Source organism: Arachis stenosperma, chromosome 3 (assembly GCF_014773155.1).
Source record: "Arachis stenosperma cultivar V10309 chromosome 3, arast.V10309.gnm1.PFL2, whole genome shotgun sequence".
NCBI classification, from domain to species: Eukaryota; Viridiplantae; Streptophyta; class Magnoliopsida; order Fabales; family Fabaceae; genus Arachis; species Arachis stenosperma.
The window spans coordinates 35,341,261-35,358,903 of record NC_080379.1 but is presented as its reverse complement, the minus strand read 5'-3'; the positions used below and the strand labels follow the sequence as shown (position 1 = coordinate 35,358,903).

The following is a 17,643-nucleotide window of genomic DNA, read 5'->3' as shown; positions in this document are numbered from 1 at the left end:
TGAATAGGGTTAATGTAAATATGGTTCTATGATATATATAATTCTTTACTAAACTTTGTATGTTTGATATTTCACATCAGGTTTAAAGTACAATTTCAATTATGCTATTATCAGGGTACGCTATAAATTGACGAAAAATGATTATATATGTAAAAAAATAAAAAATACTATCGTTGGCATTACCGTCAAAATTTACCGACGGTAACAGCCCATTTTTTTTAAATCTCCAAAAAAATTTTCGTTGGCATTAATCCGACTGTAAAATGACCCAGATACTTACAGCATGGCGCCAATATTACCGTCGGATTAATCCAACGATAACTTTCATAAGATTGCGTTATCCTACCACCTATATTTCGTCGTTAATTCCGATAGAAATTAGCATCGGACGCTAAAAATTTCCCGTAATTATTTACTGGCGAGGTTCATACCCTCACATTTATTTCACCGCTAAATTTGACAGTAAAGATGTTATCGAGAATTTTTTTTAGGCAAATCTGACGCTAAATTTGACGGTATTCGATGACTTTCATGTAGTGAAACTAGTTCCTTATTATTTTCTTCATCTTCTTCTAAGTGTGAATTGGCCTTTTTCCGTATCTTCTTCTAGATCTACCTAATTCATTCCACTAAATACAAGTATCATCCAAAAATTTAGCTTCTACCAATCTAACTATTTTTCCTCTGAAAGGATGCAACATGCAAAAATCAAGTTTACCTTTCCTTTTTCATTTGAAATAAGCTTCAGCATCATTCCTTTCTTTAAAAACAGAATTTGCATCTTAAAAATATTTCTCTCATACGAGATTCCTTCGTCATCACTATCATCAACCTAAATTTTGATTGATTCTAATTAAGGAACTAGTAAAAGGAATAATAAAAACCTCACAACACTCTTCTCATGTGTGTATATGTAACTCGAATTAGGACACTCATTTGGACTTAATTTATGACTTTTTTCTTTTTTAAACTTATCACTCTTGCCTTTTTTAACCTTAATAATAGATACTTTTAATTTAACAAGAAAAAAAAATCAGATTATGTCACAAAAAACACAGAACAAGAAGAGACACTTTTCTAAAGTTTAAGACACTAGAATAATCCTAATCCTAATTGATGCCCTAAAGTAATTCGTAACAAATATGAAATATTTCAATACTTGAAAATTAACATCAATAAACTTGTTAATTGCATAACATTCTCCTTTTGTTTTACTGCACTTTTCAAAAACACCATTGATCACCACTTTTTTTTTAAATCCTCATGCTTTTATGAATTTGTATTGTTTTTGTATTTTTTGCTTAATATAACTAAAGTAAAATTGTAAACTAAACTAAGACCCTAAACTTTGTAAATAAATAAGAATTTATCTATGGCTTATAACTAATACCAAATAAAAAAATGTCAGAAATAGAAGACACTACGAAAACAATAACACAGATAAGGAATTTTTTTTATTATACTTCTAAAAAAATCTGTTTTAATTTTAGCAACTTAAGTTATTAAAAAGATTTTTTTATTAGACCCTTAAAGTATCTATTTTTAACAACCTAAATTAAAGACATAAAACTAAAAAAATTAATACTAAAAGTTATCTTAGGCTAAATCTTTCAATTTTATTCATATAAAAAATAAAATAAATCACTCACCTCCCTTGAATATATATAAAACTGCATAAAAACAACTAAAAAATTTATTCATGAAAAAATTTATAAAATATCTTACAACTTTATTTAAATAGACTTTTAATTGATCAACTTATTAAAAGTGGCTCAAATTTTTCTATAATAAAATAACAAAATATGGAATTAAACTAAAAATATAATTCTAAAATTAATCCTAACTAATTTAAATTAGATTTGATCTTATTATATTAGATTAGATATAATTTAAATATTAAACTCTTAAGATTAAATTAAATTTGATTTAAATTTTAAACACCTAAAGATATAGTAACAAATTAAAATCAAATTTGATTTTAATAGATTAGATCAGATTTAATTTAAATTTTAAATTTTTATAGACAGTATTAAATAAATCAAAACTAAATCAAATATTTTTGATAAACTCTAATAACAAATCAAATTTAAATATAAATAAATAAATTTGAATTCAATGACTCTTGGACTTACTTAGCTTATTAGACGGTGTCTTCTCTAATCCTTCTTAGTTAATAATCGACGTATTTTTTATGTATGAGTACTGCGAAGTCAACATTATTGCTCTTGAAATAAATTTTTGATCTCCTTAATTTCTAAAGTTGGCATTGTTCTAATAATCAGATTTTAAATATAAGATTATCATCCTATTCCTTATTTCTACAATGATAAAAATACTTTCTTAAACCCGTATCATTTAGACTTTGTCCAAAATAATTCTAATAATAAATAAAATTTAAAATTAAATTAACTTGGATTAATTTAGTAGTTAATTCACTAATCTATTTAAATAAGTATTAGGGTCTGAATCCTGTGTATACAGCAATTTATTAACTAACGATAAATATTTAAATAGAATTCTAATTTGCAATCGATTAATTATTGGCCTATCACGTTGAGGAATATCGTGTACCACCAAAAATAAAATTCAAAACTGAATTTATAATTGGAAAGAATGAAAAAGTTATTTACCTAATTAATTTGTTAGATCGATTTACAAAACTTATAATTACATCTGAAATGTTTTTAATTTCAATCTGTAATTAAGTTTTAAACTTTTTCCTTATTTCCGGTCAAAATGGAATACGAGAAATAAGTAACAACAAATAAATAAAAATAAAATAATTAATGAACAAGAACATTAAAGAAGATTTGTTTCTTCTGAAACTGTGAATTGATGACAGAAACATATCTTGTGGCCAACTACTTTTGTTCCAAAATAGGGATGTGTCATTGAAAGCAGATTGATTACTCTAATTTCACCACCTCAGACCAAGAAAAAGAATATAGATTAACTAAGAAGAGAAAAGGATAAATTAATTCTTGATTTTTGATTGGCGAATATTTAAATTTTTTTAATTTTAAAAATATATTTAAATTTTTTAGTTTAACTTGTTATATTTTAAAAATTTTCTTACATGTGTATTTGAAGTAGCCTGATCAGTATAATAAAAATTACTTTTGATTTATCCATTAAGTCTAGCTGATCCAAATAAACATAAAAAATTGATATATCAAAATTTTGAAAAAGTTAAGAACTTACATGTATTTTCAAGTTCTAAAAGATTTAAATGTTCCTAGATTAAAAAGTTAAAAACCTATTTATTTTTTTCTCAACTAAGAATTTCTATGCTTGTATAGTTTGGGCGGTGATAACGGTGGTTGGTAATGGAATACGATGACGGCAAATTGGGCATGTGGGATTGCCCTGTATCCAATGGTTGATACAATTCAAATGAAAGAGATGGCCACAATTTGGGAAAACTAAGCATTCCTCTCCGTTCTGAAAATTCTCTATACAGATTGCACAATCACTGCTACTAATTGATGCAATTGATACGTTACCAAACCGCACAACATTTGCTTGCAGTTTTCTGTCATGGATGAATCTTGAAACAAACACGCTGACGACGCAAATCGCGATACAAATCGTGACGAATATGACCACATAAATGACGGTAGAAGAAGAACCATAAATGCACAAGAAAATTAGCGATGCAATGGTAAGAGCAGCTAGGTAGACACTCAATGGAGGGGAAGATGGTGGTGCTTCTGACCTGTGATCCATGGTGGGATTGTTGAACAAAAAAAATTGAAAGCTTGACATGGTTTTAATGGAGGATTCTGCTATCATAATCTGAGGAGTATAATTTGTGAAAAACAAGCTCCATAAATGACCTTAAATAAATAACTAGTCAACCTGCTTTCAATGCTTTCGTTACTGAGTTTGATCGAAAATCTTTTTGTAGCGCCCCAATCTTTGCGTGTTATACTTTTAAGTTTTAACTTCATTGTATTTTGGTCTTCGAGGTCAGTGGTCAAATTAAAAATTAAGTTTTGGCATGATTTGGATTTAATCCATTTGACTTTATTTTAAACTTTAATCCAATCTTTTGCTGTTTGAATTCTATAGGTTCGTTAAGTTTCAAAAAAATATAAAATTTGTTATTAAAGTAAATTAAGTTAATAATAAATAAACAATAATGATAATAATACATAAATAAAATAAATTTTGTAATGAATTAAATATAGGAAAATATATGAGCTAAGATATTCTGTTAATATGTATGAGGTTATACTGTTATAGAGTTAATCAGTCTTCATTGTTTGACTTGAATAAGATCAAATTTTAAGATTTAATTCTATGATCCAACTGCAATTTGTTAGAATGGGATAGAGTCCAATCTAAATTGTTATGGTATGGTTTAAATAATTTTTTTTCTTTTTTTGAATTGAATTAGATGAACAATTTTAATTAAATTGAATTAGATAGAAATATCTTTTAATATTTTTATATTTTTAGTTAAAATTTTAGTATCCATCAAGTATCAATTCATATTTTTCTAAAAAATTTTAGTGAAAATTTAAAACTAAAACTTTATCTAAACAAAATTAAAATTAAGAATAGTGTGGTTAGTTATTAAGAAGAGACTAAGAGAAGGAGAAAAAATAATTTTGATCTCAAATTGTCCGTCTATTCTTATTATTATTTTCAAAAAAAAATATTATAAAAAAGTAAATTAATCAACTATACTCTAATTAAGAATTTGATGGAAAGTTATTATTATTAAGAGTAATATTAGATAGTCAAAATATTATAGACAATAAATAAAAATATATGATCAATAATATCTATCTACATCTATTCTACTTAATATATTAAACTGGATTTTTCTCCGGCTAATGAAAGTGAGGTGTTGATTTCTCATGCATTTATTTTTCCGTTAAAATGAATATACTATTTTCTCTTCTAAGTTTATTTTATAAAAATATCTTCATTATAATTATACTATAATTAGCATTTAAGTAATAATGCATAATTATACTAATTTAGGAAAATATCTTTATTATAATTATATAAAATCAATATTTAATGCATTATTAAACTATTTATCAATTATCAATCAGAAATATTTTTAATCATTTTAATAATAATAATATGATAATTATATGATAATGGTACCAGTTATTAATAACTAATTTATATTTCTTTAAATAAATTTATTTTAGAAAAATATATTTATTATAATTATATTACAATATTACAATTAATATTTAATGAATAATGCATAATTATACTAATTTAAGAAAATATCTTTATTATCTATCTACCTATTCTATCTATCTACCTATTCTTCTATTCTATTATATAAAAATAAGATTTTTGCACTTAATGATGGACCTAATGTAGCATGCTCTTGCGGTATTTCCTGATTTGTTTTATTTAATTTGTTAAATCAAATCAATTATAATTAATTAATTTGATTAGATATTCAAATCACACCATTTATTATAATTTATATAAATTGATTAATTATAATTAATTATATCAATTAATTAATTTGGTTAATTATATTAATTATTTGATTTGATTTGAGTAAATATTAAATTATTTAATAAATAATAAATATGATATCGAAATATATAAATTAATTTAATTAGATTATTTTTCTCAATAATAATAAATAATAATTATTTGTGTGGTTAACTGGTTATACGATCCAAATTTAATCCTCTCACCTTTATATAAGCTCACTTGTTTTACTAGATCTCATCGTTATATTACTAAATTCAAAATATATTATTTACTTAAATATTTGTGGATCTTTTAAATTAAATTCATTGTATAGTATCCACTACGAATTCGTCTATTCCTCTTATATATGATTATTAGAGCGTCTGATCTGTAATGTTAGTTATACTACTTTTGTTCATTGGTGTACCCTATCACAGATTTTCAGTGTTATAACTAATAAATCATGTAATTGTTAGCAGTTTGAAAATATTATTTATTATTCACATTTTTATTTGATTATTTGACACTGTAAAGTCAACTGTAAGTATTATTATTAGATAACATGTGAATATTTGTGTAATAGATTTCACAAACCTGGTCGATTGAAAAGCCAGAATAAATTACTATGATAACTAAAATGTTTGTGGTGGATGCTTCTTGTTTAATTTGTATGATTTGTGATAAATATTTGAGAAAATGACAAATTAGTCCCTGACCTTTTAACCCGCGGATATTTTTGTCCCTAACCATTGAAAAATATATTTAAATTCCTGACGTTTCTGAAAATCAGATGGATCAATCCCTCTGTTCATAACCCACCGTCAGACCCGTCGAAAAAGACTAACCTGGATCCCTCTCTGCTTACCTGGCTCAACGGCGTTTCCACATGACACAAGTTAGTGGGATGGAACTTTTGAAAACGAGACACATAAGTCCCTCTCACTCAAAACGACATCGTTTTGAGTGCTGCCCTAATCCTAAAATTCATTTGGGTTGTTCCTCCAGGAACTCAACTTGCTCCACCGATAGCCGCCGCTTCTTCTCTGCCGGCTGCGTCAAGTGCTCCTCCATGCTCTCCTCCCCGTCCTCCTCCGCCAGGTCGTATGTCCGGAAGAACTACCCATTTTTACACCCCTTCCCTCCTGGAACATCATCGAAACTCACCATGGATCGAGAACCTGATCAATTAACATGAATAATTGAACATGGCTCGTTTAAACAATTCAATTAATTGGATAATAAGATTGAACCAATCAAATCTTTGGTGAGTGCGCTTTTTTTATGAATATAAAAATATAATATTTTGAAAGTTCTTGTTGTAGTGGATTAAATAACTAGCTTAGATTAATGATTCAATGTGACAAACTTTAATCACATCATCAGAGCCATTACAGAACAACAAGCAATAACAAGTACAAGGAAAAAAAAAAGAAGAAGAAAAGGTCAACAACGGGAAGAAAATTACGGACCGAGAAAAGGAAGTGATGAAGATAAAAAGAGAGACGGAGGAAAAAGCGGCTGGGAAGATTGGTTCTGATGAAGAAGAACAGTGTTATTGTTGTTGGTGTTGGAGAAGGCAGAGCTAAAGAGCCTCCCACCCGCCATGGGTGATGATGTGTGTTAAGGGATAAAAGAAAAAGAAATGGAAGATAGAGATGGATATATTTCTCAAGGAGCCATGGAGATGAGAACTGAAGCAAAGGATCTAAGACTTATGGCGGAAGAAGCTTGTGATTATGATCTCTGTTATGTGTGAGGTGTAATGATGCCCACTAACGTTTCTTTTTGAAGTTGATGATGCCCCTTTCGTAGCCATTGTTAAAATCTGAATAACTCTTTTCCTTACCACCAGCCACTACCATGAAGGAACAACCCAAACGAATTTTAGGATTAAGGCAGCACTCAAAACGACGTCGTTTTGAGTAAGAGGGACTTATGTGTCTCGTTTTCAAAAGTTTCATCCCACTAACGTGCCACGTGGGAACGCTGTTGAGCCAGGTAAGCAGAGGGGAAGTCAGGTCAGTCTTTTTTGGCGGGTCTGACGGTGGGTTATGGACGGAAGGATTGATCCGTCTGATTTTCAGGAACGTCAGGGATTTAAATGTATTTTTCAATGGTTAGGGACAAAAATGTCCGCGGGTTAAAAGGTCAGGGACTAATTTGTCCTTTTCTCTAAATATTTTTATCAAGTTTAATATATGTGAGCTTGTGCAATTGCTTAAGAGAAACCTATGAATTACATTTGAAGTTTGCTTGGGAACCTGACGTATCATATGGATTGAATAAAGTATGTTGTCAAAAAATGTATTGTTTTTCAAAAATATATTTGATAAAGAATGTATAGTTTTTGCAATTCATGCTGGTGTTCATGTTCTCTTGCTACAAACTTGTCATGATCCTCCATATTCTATTTTCACCTTCTTTACGTAAAATTGCACATTCTAATTTTGTTGTTTATAGATAATGGTATACAATTTGCCTAATATAATACCTCGTTGGAGAACAAGACTTATTAGGGATTTCTTGTTTGAAAAAGATACAGAGCTACACGGTGAATGAGCGACGAATTTCGAAGTGGACGAATGGCAGTTTTTTTTTTTTACTTTTTCATTTATCGTGTTTATTTGGAGATGCAATCATCCTCGTTATTTCCTATTTTTTCCCACTAAATCAAGTTTTCAAACCTTGCCTTCCAACTATTTTTTATAATCAAACCCATTTCTTCTTAATCCCCAAGTCATTCCAATTCATTTACCCATAAACTTTGCAACAATTTTTTAAGACTATTTTCCATCAAAAGAAAAAGAAAATAAAAAGTGCTCAGGAGGCCTATTAGAACATTTAAGCTAAGACTTGCACATTATAAATAGCAGCTTCCAACCACTCTTGGATAAGGGCATGTTCAACACTTGAAAACATGAGAAATGATGGCACGGTTGCATGCCTTTTGTGTACTTCCTTCACTACATATCCACATGATTCATCTTCCATTATTCTATCTAAGCCATTTGTATATTTTATATTAAATTTGAATGCTTTAAAATAGTGGTATTTCAAAATTTTAGAGAAGTACACGGGTATACCTCAAACATTTTCAATAATATATTTAAAATATCAAATTATAGAAAAGTAAATTTGGATATTTTTAATTTTAAATGCAAATTTTATGAGACTAGATTTGCGTATTATACCTATTTTTGACTTGAAAATGAAAATTATAATTTTCAATTCAATAGAATTTAAATTCATGTATTTTTTTATATTTTAAACAAAAAAAAATCAATTCTCAAATAATTCTGATTCTAAGCCATTCACATACTCTTTTAAATAAATTCTTTATTCTTTTTTATGTTTTCTTTTAATTTTATTTATAAAATTAATGATGAGAGATTACACTTTACCCTCTCAAATGAAAAAAAAAAATTGAGAGAATTCAATCCTTTCTTATTAGTCTATGTATCAATCTTGGCCAACAGTAAATTATGCATTCACCCAAAGTATGTTTTACTGCTGCTTAAATTTTTCTGGACACTAAGTTTCTTTCCTTTGAAGATCTATCATTTTTTGGACCCATATGTTCCAAATAACAGCGAACAAAAAATACTTAATCGGTTTATTTTTTCTTTTTTATTTTTTGTGCACCAATTCAAGTAAGTTAGGAATCTTTTAAACTAACACCTGTAACTATCTATTATATTTCTTCTTCAGAATCTAACATATTAGGTACTACTAATAGGAGAATTTGATGAATTTCTAGCATAATTATGCATGTTATTCTTCTTTTTATCATTTGGATATGCTGCACTCCTCATTATACCTTTTTCATTTCCCTTAAAATATCTACCGAACAAGCTAAGAAAAATAGAATGGTAATTTTTTATTGGTATATTGAAAAATATTCTTCACAAGGTTATTGATATATACAATTCTCTTATTAGATTTCACGAGTATACAAGTGTTAATCTAATAATATACAACTCCGACAGATCGGGCATGTTGATTTCTTTTGTAACCAACGATCCATGCAATCTGAATGAAACATGTGTTTGCATTCAGGAAAAACTTGACAACTTTGCCCATCTTGAAAACTTTCCATGCAAATGGCACAATCACTACAACTTTTTTGCATATCTTGGCTTTCATAAGTTACTAATGGAGGCAATTTCATTGAATCTCTAAGTTGTTGACCTCTTCTTTCGTCAAAATCTTCATCTACAGTTGCAAATAATATCCAAGCTTGTAAAGTACTTTGAACAAGGGCATGAAAAATGTCTAATTGGTGTGTTGGACTGGAAGAACCCAAAGTTACATGACTTCTTTCAGGTTCATGTCGATGATGCGGCGTAGCCATTTTAACAATTCAAATTATTAGACTATCAATAAAAATCTGGTAAAGAATTCAAAAAAAATTTATGATATTGAACGATAGAAAAGATGTTGTTGTTAATTAAACTCGGGTATATATCACACTATCAAAATGAAAATTATTAGAAGTTCTAACTATGTTGAGTTGTCTATGTGTTAAGATTTTTGGGTTAAATTAAGTGCAACCAACCCATTTACCAACTTGTACATATCCGTTTTCTGTATTTACACAACACATCTAGTCTTTTTTTTTTCGCTTTTTTGTAAATCTTAAAATGACAAAAAAATTGTATATTTTATAGTAAATTTAGTAAATTTGATCAAATGCTTTATCCATTATACTAATCCAAAACAAATTTTGTTTGTTTTTGTCGAATATTGAGAGATAAAGGATACTTACCACCAAGTTTAGGTTGTTAATTATCAAAAATAGAAAGTAGAAGACAAATAGATAGAAATTGATAATCCATTTGGCTACAAATCAAATGTCAACTCTTTTGTTCTTTTCTTATCTTTTATTATTATTTCTATTAGTTGATTTTTGTGTATACAACTAATGTTGTGTATTCTAATCTATTTTTTTATGTTATCATTATTATTAAATGATATGAATCTCGACTTATCGTTCTGCCTAATAATATCCTACGAATATAATCATAAAGTGCTCAGATCATCATACATTGAAAAAGAAAATTAAAATATACAAATTGATTAGACAGAGTAGAATAATTTTTCACATTAAATTCATTCATTGAAATTGTTATGCTACTACAATTGATTTCTGCGTGTGGATTTATTTATATTTTTATTTTTTTTAAAAAAATTAAAAACTTATGATAGTACTCGAAAATTATACATTGTTAAAAAATAAATTTTAATTGTTATGAGTGTTATGAAATTACTTTTTCTAAGAGTTTAAGTTTATAGGAGGAAAAGACACATGAATGATTATATTTTTAATAATATTATTTATATTATTTTTTTATTAATAATAGATATAAGTTTATTTGTTGTAATTTTTTTAGTGAGAATATATAAAGAGTACATAATATATAAGGTGTAATAACTCAAAAATATTTGTTGAGTTTGTTGAAATCACAGTTGTGAATCATAGAGATTGTAAAAGACTATGAGTGAAGTATATTGTATTATTAGTTCTTTTATTACATTAGAAACTACTCATATATATAATCATGCATGACTATAAAGAAGAGACACAAAGTAGTTTGGAACTAAACTACTCTGCAGTGAATGATGTAGGAGCATTCTTTCTTACTAGTATAAATATGTGTTAATTCATTATAAATCAATTTGTATCACTAGAATTTTCATGAAGAGTTTTTTGAAGTCAAAATGGTCAAAAAAAAGCAAAGTTTTAGTTGAATACAATAATCATCAATTTGTTAGATATTGCTAGAAGCTAACATACTGGAAGCTTGAAGATTTTTGAAGAACATTCAAAAGAATAGTACACCTACAACATTTTACAACATTGAAAAAATTCAAAATCAAATTGAATTGAAATTGGAAGTCAAGCAAATTAGAAGATTATGGAAACTACATGAATACAAGTTGAAAGAAGATTCATGAAGCCAACTCATAAAATAGTAGTCATTACAAAATTGAGTTGTAATTCATAAATTATTATTTTAGTAGGAAGCATTGCCTATATAAAGGCACATATGCCTTGTGAATTGCATGTGTGTTCCATAAATAAAATTGAATATGTTTTGAAATATTAGAAATTCTCTCCTTAGAATTATGAGCATTAGTGAATTTGAGAGATGAAAAATATGATAGCGTCATTTATATGAGTGAGTGATCCTAGGGCCAATTGAAGTGTGGGTATTATACTTACATTTGGTATCAGAGCTGGTTAATCCAGCGTCTGGTGTTGGAGATTTTGTGAGGTGTGAGAGAGTTCTCACATAGTTGTTTATTCATAGAGTCGGTATGGCAAACACTTTTAACATTGTGTGGTCCGGTCCCAAGTTATATGGGAAACTTGATTATAGTTATTGGGAGACTTTGATGTCTACCCATTTGAAGGCCCAGAACCTATGGAACTTCATTGAACTGGGTTTGCAAGAAGGAGCAGATGCTGCCCAACAAAGGAGAGATCAATTGGCGCTATCTCAAATTCATCAAGGAGTAGATTATACGGTGTTTGGCAAAATAGCAAATGCCAAAAGTGCAAAAGAAGCATGGAACACGTTGAAGCTGTCATACAAAGGCATAGATAAAGCTTAGAAAGCAAAGCTACAGTCTTTGAGAAGAGAATATGAAAGGTACGAGATGTCTAGCTTAGAAACTGTTGAGCAATATTTTACTCGTGTTACAGACCTTGTCAATAAAATGAGAGTCTATGGAGAAGATATGCCCGATAGCAAAGTAGTGGAGAAAATTCTTCGCACCATGCCGATGAAGTATGACCATGTGGTGACTATAATACTAGAGTCCCATGATATGGATACCATGACGATTGCAGAGTTGCAAGGAACCATGGAAAGCCACATCAGTAGAATACTGGAGAAATCAGAAAAGTCAATCGAGGAAGCCCTGAAAAGCCGAGTGAATTTAAACAATGTTTCAGCATCAAGTCATACAAAAGAAGGACGAGGTCGTGGTTTCAATTTTCAAAGTAGAGGCAGAGGAAGTTTTAGAGGTAGAGGTTGTGGCAATTACAACCAAGGAAGTTACAATAATTTTACACCACCTAATTAAGGAAGAGGTGGAACGAATTTTAGACTTGTCAACCGAGGAAGAGGTCGAGGCAATTTTTATCAAGAAAGAACCAATTTCAATTGCTTTCATTGTGGAAAGTATGGACGTAAAGCAGCAGATTGCGGATTCAAAGTGATGAATAATAATCAAGCACACGTTGCAGAAAATCAGCATCAAAATACTGATGACAATCCGGGTACTCAGACTTTATTTTTTACAAGTAATTCATGTGCCAAAGATGAAAATATATGGTACTTGGATAATGCTTGCAGTAATCATATGTCTGGTAGAAAGGAGTTATTTTCTTCTCTAGATGATTCAGTTAAACTATTATTGAAGTTTGGTAATAGTACAAAGATCCCTATTGAAGGAAAAGGGCACATACCAATTAAATTGAAGGATGGTTCTCTGAGTTATATTTCTGATGTTTTCTATGCTCCTGAACTTGATTACAATTTTCTAAGCATGGGACAATTATCTGAGAAGGGATATAAGATGATAACTTATCGTGGATATTGCACTGTATTTGACAACAATGGAAGGTTCATTGATAAAGCAAAGATGACTTCAAACAGAATGTTTCCGTTAAAAATTCAACATGTTAATCCGTCTTGCACGAGTTCTGTGATACTTGATAATAACTGGTTGTGGCATATGCGGTTTGGGCATTTTCATTTTTCTGGCCTAACCTACCTGTCAAGAAAAGGACTTGTTTCTGGTCTACCACGGATTCATATTTCCAATTGTGTTTGTGAGATTTGTCAACTGGGAAAGAAGCACAGAGATCCATTCCTTACAGGAAAGTCTTAGAGAGCTAGAAGATTACTTGAAATTGTGCATTCAGATCTCTGTTCTGTAGAAGTTTCAAGTAATGGTTGTAATACCCGGTCTAACCGAAATTAATTAAATAATGAGTTAAGTAGGAGCGAATATGGTTGGAAGATTTGGCCATTGGAATTTGATGATTTAAATATGATATTTGGATTCAGTGAGTTTTTCTGAGTCGGAAGACATAGTTTCCTGTGTAAAAGCGCGCAGTGGAATTTTGACCGGCAGTACCGGCTGAGACCTGTCTGGTACTACAGCTCAGAAAATTAATTATGAGTAAATAAGATTAAGAAATGAGGAATTATAATTAGGGGAGGTAGAAATATTTGAAGTGTGATTTATAGCGCTAATCTTAAAGGTTTTGGTCCAAAATTGGGCCAACGGATAAAAATAAGTGAACTGGGCCTAAGTGGGCCCAAGACCCAACATATATAAATATTAGTTATGAGCATTTCAGCTCATTTTACCCTAAAAAGAAGGGTTGGGGCGCTGAATTAAGAAGAGAGAAGAGAAGAGAGAAAACCTAACTCTCTTTGATCTTCAAACCACCATAACTTGAGCTACGGAGCTCCGATTGACGAGCCGTTTGCGGCCACGCGTCGCTCTTCTCATCCTCTATATTTCTATCTAAGTTTTGTGGTGAGTATTTCATTCATCTCTGCCCAGTTTTTGAATTTCCCCACTGTTACACGTTTTGGGAAGTTAGTGTTGAAATCTTGTGATTTTGGGTGTTTAGGGATACTCCAACATGGATTCTAAGTGAGTTCTATCCCTACTTCATATGGGCTGAGGTAAGAAGTGCTCAAACCCTTGTGATTTGTCATTTTTATGAGCCCTAGGTTGATGTATGTATGTCATATTGGTTATGTTAGTGCATTTGATGGTTTTGGTGCACAATTGGGAGGTTGGTATTGCTTGTGGAGCTTTGGTGAGGCTTGGAGCTAAGGGTTGGTGGAGACTTCCATAGAAGAGGCTCAATTGATTTGGCTACAAGAGGTACGATTTAAGTTTCATTTAAGTACCGTGTGGTGTGATGAGAATTCCTAGGCTAGATGCCCCTAGGATTAAGTTTGGATTGTGTAAATGGTTGATGCTAATATGCATAGTTGGTATGTAATGTGAATTGATGATTGGGTTGAGAATTGTGTGGCCTTGTATGCTTGGTGTATTGAAAATTTGATGTATTGGGTAATGAGTATTAATTTGTGGTTTATGCATTTAAATTGTGAAATTGGGCCGGAGGCCGTAAATTTTGGGCCGGAGGCCGAAAAGAGGTAAGGGAGGTAAGTTGATGTGTGCATTGTATGATGACACAAGTGATTGGATGAATTTCATATAATGAATATGCGAATGATTGGGTTGATTGTTGAATAATAAGGTTTAAGGAGTGAAGGGTGAAATTATGTAGATGAAGTATGTTTGGTTTTGGGTTGAGAAATATTATGTGGTCATATATGTGATTATGATTATTGATGTCTTGATGGTATGACGATGCATGAGAGGTATATATATTTTGATATATGCTTGAGGAATGATTAAGGTTGATTTGTGGGTGATACCACGTGATAGTGATTATGATATTGATTATGTATAATGATGGTTGATTGGAAATAGTATTGTTGGAAATTGAGATGAGGAAGGATGTATGACATGTTGATATGTTTGTAATTTAGCCATTTGCTTGAAATAGGTAAAGATGGTTATATGATGGTCTTGTGATTCGTGGTAAAGTGTTAATGTATGAGTTGAGGAGGCTTGATGTTGATTTTGGTATATTTTGATTGGTTTCAAAAAGGGTTGAAATTGGCATGTTTTGGTTGATTTTGAAAAGAGTTGAAAATGGCTTGTTTTGAAAATGGCACTTTGTGGTTTTATATGAAAACATGGTTTTTGGGCATACTTTGACGGGACATAACTTGGACTACGGATCTTTGTTTTGTGCCAAATTTGTTTAGAAATGAAATTGGATCCGGGATGTCCATGCCGTTTGAAGAACGGGTGAAAAACGATTTAAAATGAGGAAGTTATGTCCGTCGAAAGATTGGGGGTTGAATCTGTGAATTCTGCAGCTTTTAACTTAGAAAATTTTTAGCAGAATGACCCTCCACGCGTAGGCGCACTTGGCGCGTACGCGTCGTTCTTCAAGAAGGCACCATCCACGCGTGCGCGTGGTGTGCGCGTGCGCGTCGATGCGCTGCACCCATTGCCCAGCCATTTTTCCGAGAGTTGTGCCAGAGTTGTGCCAGTCTTGTGCTTGGGGCGCAAGTGTACCCACGCGTACGCGTGGCTGACGCGTACGCGTCGTTGTCTATTTTTCAATCCGCGCGTCCGCGTGAATGGCGCGTATGCGCCGATGAATTTTGTGGCCATCCACGCGTGCGCGTGGAGTACGCGTACGCGTGGCCCTGCTTTCATGCCAAAGTTGATTTTTGAGTTCTAAAAGCCAAGTCTCATACTTTTAGGCCTCCGATCTCACCCCTTATGTATTAAATCATTATGATATGCTTAGTAATGAGAAAGGAACTAGGGGATGTGGTAACTTGCGAGTGAAGCAAGGGGAAAAAGTTATGATCAATGGTGATCAACGATGATTATATGAGATATGGAGGATGACGGTAGGAGTACCGTGTATGCCATGAGCCGAAGGGCTATATCTATTGATAAATGGCTGGTTCTTGATTGAACCATGAGCCGGATGGCTGAGTTATTGCCGGGTCACGGCAAAGCCATTATTGAGTATGGCTGAGTATAAATGCATATATGATTAATGAATGAATGTGTTAAATGGATAATAATGGAAAATGTTGAAATGTGATGTGTAACCCCGGGTAGTAGGCAGTGGCATTGCCCACTTGCTCTGGGTATGAGACGGAAAAGGATGTTTATGATAAATGAGTTAATTATGGAGTTTTGAATGAATGTAACTCTGATACCTGGGTAGTAGTAAGGGTTGGGGTTCGTCCCACTTGCTCCAGGTTAATGTTTGAGATTTGATAACAATGAAGATTGATAATTTGAATTGAGATTGAATGAATATATGCTTAAGATACCTGGGCAGTAGCAAGGGTTGTGGTTCGTTCCGCTTGCTCCGGGTCAATGATTAAGATACCTGGGCAGTAGCAAGGGTTGTGGTTCGTCCCACTTGCTCCGGGTTAATGCTTGAGATACCTGGGCAGTAGCAAGGGTTGTGGTTCGTCCCACTTGCTCCAGGTCAGAGATTGTGACGCCTGGGTAGTAGCGGTAGTAGTGGTGAATCCACTCGCTTCAGGTTGAGCTGTTAAACACCCGCCTGGGTAGTAGCCGCAGTAGTGGTTGTTCCAATGGCTCTGGGCTGAGCGGGTAGTAGCAAGGAGGTTGTAGCTCAAACCTACTTGCTCCACAAGGGGTGTTTCTGTCCATGGTTAGCTACCAGGACGTGTCGGGTTGGCTATATAACCGACAGATGATATCATCAGCCATAGGGCAGGCATACATCATTTGCATATGTTTGAATTGTTTGGGTTTGCCTATTTGTTCTGGATTTCTATATCATATATGCTATGTTACCTGATTACATGCTACTTGTTCTACTTGTACCTTATTTGTGTATTACTTGTCTGTATTGCTTGTGTTTGTACAACTGAGAGATCCCTCATGATGGTGTCGGTGGATGTTGGGGGCTGTTCTTGATGAGATGAGTTGATAATGCGATTGCTTAATGATGATGATTTTTGAATGAGATCATTTGAGCCCCCTGGGTAGACGCAGTGATGTGATTTCACTAGCTCCAGGCGAGGGTATGATGTATTGATATAAAGTTGCTGAGGCAGAACAATTGGTAATGGTTTTGCTTATAATTCTGAGTCTGATTCGTGAAAGAATCAGCGAATTGGGAAACATGTGTAACATAAACTAGATTTAGTATCCCCTTACGACAGATGCCTATTTATGGATTAGTGAGAATCTAGGCTGGATACTTGGTGAAAAGGAGTTTAGGATGCTTAGTGAGTTTTTATTGCAGTGCATTGTATTTATTTGGCACTTTTACCGTACTGGAAACCCATGGGCCCGGGGTTCTCATTCCGTATATATCTCTTGTTTTTCAGATACAGGTTCAGGTGCTCAGAAGTGAGCTGCGGTTCGTCTGAGAGACGGCGAAGATATTTATTTTCTCTACTTTGGGTTTTCCTTAGAATCTCTCCACTTTTGTTTTGAAAAGATTATATTATGTGCTGAACTTTTTTGGAACTTGCCTATAGAGGCTCTTATGTTTTCTTTGGGAGAGATTAGGAT

General features: G+C 31.8%; 2 protein-coding genes across 2 annotated transcripts; one reads left to right on the top strand and one right to left on the bottom strand.

Moving 5' to 3' along the window:
* Window positions 1-3,285: 3,285 nt before the first annotated feature.
* LOC130965886 (RING-H2 finger protein ATL57-like) lies at window positions 3,286-3,726 on the bottom strand. Its single transcript, XM_057890645.1, has one exon. It carries the CDS (start codon window positions 3,724-3,726, stop codon window positions 3,286-3,288), a length of 441 nt encoding a protein of 146 aa, XP_057746628.1.
* An 8,388-nt stretch (window positions 3,727-12,114) lies between these two features.
* On the top strand, window positions 12,115-12,543 carry LOC130965885 (uncharacterized). Its single transcript, XM_057890644.1, has one exon. The coding sequence runs from the start codon at window positions 12,115-12,117 to the stop codon at window positions 12,541-12,543; it is 429 nt and encodes a 142-aa protein (XP_057746627.1).
* The last annotated feature ends 5,100 nt before the right edge of the window (window positions 12,544-17,643 follow it).